This window comes from Trichechus manatus, unplaced genomic scaffold (genome assembly GCF_000243295.1).
Source record: "Trichechus manatus latirostris isolate Lorelei unplaced genomic scaffold, TriManLat1.0 scaffold00046, whole genome shotgun sequence".
Taxonomy (NCBI): domain Eukaryota; kingdom Metazoa; phylum Chordata; class Mammalia; order Sirenia; family Trichechidae; genus Trichechus; species Trichechus manatus.
The window spans coordinates 4706532-4713626 of record NW_004443982.1 but is presented as its reverse complement, the minus strand read 5'-3'; the positions used below and the strand labels follow the sequence as shown (position 1 = coordinate 4713626).

Below are 7095 nucleotides of genomic sequence, written 5' to 3'. Positions count from 1 at the left end.
AGATCACCTACAGGCTGCTTTGGGGAGAACACACTGCAGAGTATAAGAGCAGAAACAGGGAGCCAAGGAGGAGGCTCCTGCATCAGGCTCAGCAAGTGATAATGGGGACTCAGACATAACTCAGTATCTACTTTGTGCCAGCAACTGTGTGAAGCAAATGACGTGACTTGCCTCAGTCACTACATCAGTCCTTTAGCCCTTTTCAGATGAGGAAACAGAGTCCCAGAGAAATTAAGTAACTTGCTCAAGGTCACATAGGTTTCCAAGGTCAAATCCTTAACTTCCACCCAATAATACTCTTCTTCTTCTTTTCTTATTCAGTACCCCACAAAACTTCCAGAAGATGTCTGAGAGGCTTCATTCCAGAACTAAAGTCAGCCAAGGAGTATTTATACCAGAAATATGGATGGAGCTTCCTAGTAGACAAGGCAAAGAGAGAAATCAGGGAAATAACTCATATCTCTCATTCCCTGAAGGATCAGCACCTGCTGGGTACAAAGTCTGTCAGAATTAAGAGGTGGGAAATAGGAGGGGCTGAACCTTTATGGCCCATCCCAGTCTGGTCCCTTCCAGCCTCCAAATATCCCCCAACACTTTCTACACAGACACACACAGCCCTATGTGGAGAGGGAAATCCTTTAGGGTTGGAGAGCGTTGAGGGCACAGTGATTGCCTGCTCCAGAAATGTTTCCAAGCCACTGATTCAGCGCCTCAGAAACTGCCCCAGGTCCTGCAGTGCACATCCAGAAGCTATGGGAGGCCAGCTTTTCTGCTGCTGAGTCAGGACCCCCCACTTCCTGCCCTGGGCATCCTCTACTGTCAGTCCCTACAGAAGCAACCTCCTTATACAGTGACCTAAGCAGCAGATGGCTAGGTGAAGGGGTGTGCAAAGCTGAAAGGTAGCTAATCCCACCACAGACTCTGCACAATGTGACACTCCTACCCAAAGATGACGAGAAAGACCCCCACCTGGCTGGTGAGTCACCGTTATAATCACTCTTAAGACACACTTTATCAAAACTATGAAAGTGTTGCCAATTGTGAGCAGTCATTTTGGACCATGAAGCAGTAGGTGAGGTTGGCAGAACAACTGCACAGAAGGAGCCAAACTTCTGGTGACGTTGGAGCTGCCACGCCAGCTGTGAACTACCTGCCTCCAAGAGAGAAATTCCCTTGTGTTCTTTTGAAGCTACTGTTGTTTGTGGTGGTGTTGGCATGTGCAGCCAAACTGAATACTAAACAATGTATCAGACTTCTCTGTCTTGGCCAGTGTGTCAGTAAACAAAAGTGATATGGGGCCTGTGCAGGGGTAATAATGGTGAATGGGGGACAAATTGGGAGTGAATGGGGGCAAGGAGAGGCAAAGGGTGATGTAATGGAGGTGAATAAGCAGGTAGGATGGCGTGAATGTGGGTAATGTGGGGCAGAGTAGGGGAATGACTACACCTTCAATTTTGAATTAATTTGAGATTATGGAGGAGACTAGTAAATGGGAAAATTAGGCATAGTCTAAGCAAAAAAAAGTGAAAGTGGGAGAAGATTGTGAGTGATTGGAGTCGATAAAGCATTAGCATGTAAGATGATATGAGTACTAGAATTAGAGTGTGAACGAATGGTGGTTATGAGGTACAATATGAATGAAGAGCAGTGAATTCAGGGAGAAAATAAAAGCGACGGGGATAATGTGGGGCACAGAGGAAGACCGGGATGCACCAGGGGCAGAATAAGAGGGAATGAAGATGAATTAGTTGTGGAATGTGAATAAATATGTGACTTCAGGTGAAGTTTGAGTAGTGGTACTATAAGGGAAGAGAATAAACAGAGGTGAACAAGTGGCAGACTGTGACGGGATAAGGGTAATGCAGGCAGTGTTCTAGGAATGCGGAGGGTATATGAATCCCAGTGTGAATCAGCAGAGGTGACTAAGCTGAAGAGTGTGCATGAATGGAGGTAATGTTGAGCAGAATGAGGGCGAATGGACATAAAGATCAAAAGAAGATAAGTAAATATGGGTATTATGGGGCAAAGGGAGAATGGGTGGCGGTCACATGGTCCAGGGTGAGTAAAGTGGAAAGAAGGGACTCAATGTGAGAAAAAAGTGGTGTATTTGAGGCAAAATGTGACTGAAGGGGTGTAAAAACGGCATGGAGGCGGCATCTGACCTCTAAATTCACAAGGAGGAAGGAGAATCAAGATCAACAGCTCACAGCTGATTCCTATGAGGCGATGGTCAGACATGCCTCCTCTCTCTGCCATCTTTACCAATTCTGACACCAACTGTCCCTCCCATAGCACTCTCTACTTCTCTGCTGGATTCAATAATTCATTGCAATGGCCACACAGAACTCACAGACAATACTCACAGTTACTGAGTTTATTGGGGGAAGTAACAGGTTACAATTCAAGTTCTGGAACACTCAGGATACAGATCTTCCATCAGGACAACTGTTTTCAGCCATGCCCATAGGCATACCTCTCTCTGGCCCTTCAGCCTCTGCCCTGCTCTTGCAAGTGTTACAAAGCTCTTTTAGCTCTGCTGGTAAGTGCCCAGAGGCACCCCACTCCACCAGTAAGCCTCAGCCGGAAGGTGCTCAGTTCTAGCTCCGTGAGTTGGCAAACCTAGCCCCACAAGTGCCCAGAGGCACCCTACTCTGGCCAGCAAGCCTCCTGCCCAAAGGCACTCAGCTTTCTTGCTCCGTGGGCCAGGAAGCCCACCACGCCACCCCTGCTGGTCTTTCATGCTGCCTTTTCCATGCCACTGCTTTTTGACGTCTTCAGTGTTACAGCTCTCTCTCTCAGTTTCTCCTGGTCCCAGGAGCTCCTCAGCACAGGGATTCCAGGTCCAAAGGATGCACTCCACTCTTGGCTGTTCTTCCTTGGCAGTGGTGAGATCCTCTCCTCCCACCCCTGGGATGGCTCATTTTAAGCCTAGTGGGATGGCAAAACTGACCAATCCATTTGGTGGGCCACAATTACTTTATTTGCACAGCCCCGCCCAATCACTTAGGTGGGAGTTACAAGACCATGGCTAGAGGGGCCATATTAAGTAATCCATTGCACCCCAATGGGGATACTGTAGGGCAGAGTGGGAGTGACTAGACATGAATGTGGAGTGGAATGTGAGTGACATGAAGGTAATAGGGGTTGGGTTACATTGGGAGTGGATTTAAATGAATAAGGTGATGAGAGGCAGAGTAAGAGTAAATCAGGGCAATGAAGAGAAAATTCAGAAAGAATGGAGGTGACCAAAGATACACTGTGAGTATATGTGGGTAACTTGAGGTAGTGTTTGATTGGGAGTAATATGGGGCGGCATTATAGGAAATGAGGGTAACATGGGGGCAGAATGTGACAGAGTAGAGGTGAAGGAGGGGCAGAAAGGGAATGAATAAGGGAAATGAGGCCAAGAGTTGATAAACAAAGCTAAAGGATGGACCAAGGGAAAGTGAACAGGAGTCATTTGATGCAGTGTTAGGAACTGTAAGTGAATGTAGGAAATGAGAGTCTGAGTGAGAGTGAATGAAGGTGAATCAGGAATAGGATGTGAGAGAATCTGGGTAATAAGTAGAGGGTTAGAGAATAGCAATAATATGATGCACTGTGTAAGTGAATGAGAGGCAAAGTAAATGAATGAGGGGAAAAGAGGTAGAATGAAAATGGAGGTGAAAAAGTAGTAGAGTATGAGTAAACATATGTAATGTCGAGCAGAGTGTGACCAAATGGGGATAACATAGGGCAGATTCCATTAAATTAGGGTGGAATGGGACACAATAAATGAAGAGACATAAATGAGGTGCCAAGAATGAGTAAATGGAAGGAGGTAATGAGGGGCAGAGGACAAGAAGGTAGTGATCATATTTTGTATAGCATAAGGAATTGGAGGAGGTAGTAGGTCCAGTGTAAGTGAACAGAGCTGACTACTCAGCAGAGTCAGGGGAATGCAGGCAATGAGAGGCAGAGTGAGTGGAAATGGAAGTGACCAAGTGGCAGAGTATGACTGATGGGGATAGAGTGGGGCAGTGTTCAGGAATAGAGGGGAATGCGGGCCTGTCTGTCCTTTGCATGTCCCCAGCCCCCATCTCCCTGCGTCTCCTTATGACATCTCTGGAGTTCTCCCTGTCTTTGTCTCCTTCTATCTCTGTATGTATCTCAGCATCTTTCTTTCTCCTTGTGTCTCTACTTCTTGGTCTCTGACAGAGTTGTCACTGGGGAAGGTGGTGAGGTGCCCAGCCCTCCAGCTTCTGTGTTCCAGAATCCATCATTTAAATCTTTGTTCATAGAGCCCAGAGTTCCAGAATGCTCCTAATTCTGAAAACTGCAGGGTGAATCTGGAGCAAGGAGTCAGCTAGGAGGGCTTGTGGGTGTCACAATGGAGGCCTGGGGCACTGTAGTGGCAATCCTGGCCACACTGATGGTTGCCACTGTGGATGCCAAGATCTATGGACGCTGTGAGCTGGCAGTGAAGCTGGACAAGGAGGGCCTCAACGGCTTCAAGGGCTACACCATTGGAGACTGTGAGACTCCAGCTGCCCCGGGTCCTGTCCACACCCCAGGCCAGCTATTACACTCAGACCCAGGACCCCTTTGTCATTTATCACCTCCCCAGGCTAGGACATGACCCTCTTGGTCACCTCCTGACCAACTGTGATGGGTGGTTTAACCACCTCTAATGTCATCACCATCATTGCCTTCACAATCATCACCTCCATCTCCACCATCAACACCATCAATTTATCACCATTATTATCACCATTTATGCCATCACCACTGATATCTCACCAGAGTCACCAACATCAATAACACCACCAGACCAAGATCATCACCCCCAAAACTGAGAGCCAACCATCCCTATTCCCACCCCCCTCCCCTATTCCCAGTTCCCATGCCTACCTGCTCCCTCCCCTCCTCCCCTGGCCTCAGGGATGTGCATGGCACACTATGAGAGTGGCTTTGATACCTCCTTCGTGGACCACAATCCCGACGGCAGCAGTGACTATGGCATTTTCCAGCTCAACTCCGCTTGGTGGTGCGACAACGGCGTTACACCCACCTGGAACCTCTGCCACATGGATTGCCGTGGTGAGCAACCACTTGGGATACCCTGAAGCCCTGCCTGGCCCCACTTTCTCACACACAGAGGGAAAGGTTGTCTAGGCCATAATCTTCAGCAACAAGCATCGTTAGAAAAATGATGAGAGAAAGGAGCAAAGTTGCCTGGGCTGTTAGAGACACCATTATGGATCATTACCCAGACTGCACTGAGAGGTTGTCTAGGTCAGGAGGACTCAGAGCTCCAAAACCTCACCCAGAATGGAAGCTGCCATTTTCTGGGACTCAGGAAACAGGAAACTTAGCTCCATGTGAAATGGAGAAAGTATTCTGCTTTGGGGTTGGAGTTGTTCAGGATAAGTCAAGATGATGGTTGAGGTTGTCCAGGCCCTGAGGGAAGAAGCAATTGTCTGACTGTAGGAACAGAAACAAACTACCTCCATGTAGAAAGGAGAGAACTTGGTTCCAGACAGGAGTATTGTGTTGTTGAGGACAAAATAGTTGAATTTATGCAGGGTTGGCCAAAATAGTGGTTAAGGTTGTCCAAGACAGGCCAAAAAGGAAACTGAGGTTATTTGGGACCAGCCCTAATGGAAATTGTCCTGCCAACATGACAGAAGAGGTCACCCAGGATTGGTCAATTTGAAGGTTGAGGTTTCCAGGAGTGACCACCACAGAAGTTGAGGTTGTCTATGACAGGCTAACAAGGAAATTGAAGTAGTCCAGGATCAGCTAAAATAGAGGTTGAGGTCCTGGATCAGTCAACATGGAGGTTGAAGTTGTTTATAACAGGTCAAAATGGCAGTTGAGGTCATCCAGGACTGACCAACATGGCAACTGAGATTGTCCAGGACTGGTCAAGATGGTGGTTGAAGTTATTCATAACTAGTCAAAATGTCAGCTGAGGTCATCCTAGTCCAGCCAGTATGGCAGCTGAGATCATCTAGGACCAAGCAGCATAGTGGATGAGGTTGAACAGGATTAGCCAACATGGAGATTGAGGTCATTTGTAACCAGTCAAAATGGTAGATAAGGTTATCCAGGACCTGAGAGCACAGTGTTTGAAGTCACTAGGACTGACCAACATTGCGGTTGAGTAGTTTCTCAACCAGTCAACATGGTAGTTGAGGTAGTGTTGGACCAGCCAGCATTATAACAGTTAAGACCATTCATAACCAGACAAAATGACAGTTAAAGTCATCCAGAACTGTACAACATGGAGTTTGAGGTTATCCAGGACCAGCCAATATGGTATATTAGGTTATTCATAACCAGCCCACATAATAGTCAAGGTCATCCCGGATCAGTCAACATGTTAAGGTTGTACAGAACCAGCCAACATGGCAGTTGAGGTAACTAATAATCAGCTGACAAGTGAGTCAAGGTCATCCAGAATCAGACAGTGTGATGGTTGAGGTTATTCAGGCCCCAAGGAACCCAGAACCTCTGACTCCCCTCTATACACTGTCATCATGACCCCAGTGCACCGGATTACTGTGTCCCTCTCTTCCCCCCAGACCTGCTCAACCGCCATCTTCTGGATGACATCCTGTGTGCCAAGCAGGTCGTGTCCTCAAGAAATGGTATGACTGCCTGGTGAGTTCATGGGGATGGCCTGGACCCTGGGCAGCCGGGATAGTGGCACCACTGCCCCATCAGCCTATCCACTTCATCCTCCCTCCCTCCCTCCCTTCGTTTCCCAGGGATTCTTGGACCAAGCACTGTTATGGCCATGATTTATCTGAATGGCTCAAGGGGTGTAATATGCGTGTAAGAATTGACTCAAAGAAAATGAATTCATAACTCAGATTCCCAGAGATAGAGATTTTTTTTTCTTTCTTTTGTGGATTTAATAAAGGATGGTATCTATAAACAATGCAAGAGAACCTCTAATGCCTGACTTCCTTCAACTTTCCGATGCCTGGAGGTGCCCCCATTCAATCACTTCCCTCATATATTCAAATCCCTAAGCAGAGGACACCAGATCACTCGGGACGACAGGATAGTGTTCTCCTGGGTTCAAATCCCAGCCCTATCACTTATTAG

At 47.3% G+C, this 7095-nt stretch overlaps 1 protein-coding gene across 1 annotated transcript; it reads left to right on the top strand.

The window, feature by feature from the left end:
- Positions 1-4369: 4369 nt before the first annotated feature.
- LOC101353052 (sperm acrosome-associated protein 5) lies at positions 4370-6852 on the top strand. The gene is made up of 4 exons (XM_004376891.1): positions 4370-4514; positions 4921-5079; positions 6567-6645; positions 6753-6852. Exons 1-4 carry the CDS (start codon positions 4370-4372, stop codon positions 6850-6852), a joined length of 483 nt encoding a protein of 160 aa, XP_004376948.1.
- The last annotated feature ends 243 nt before the right edge of the window (positions 6853-7095 follow it).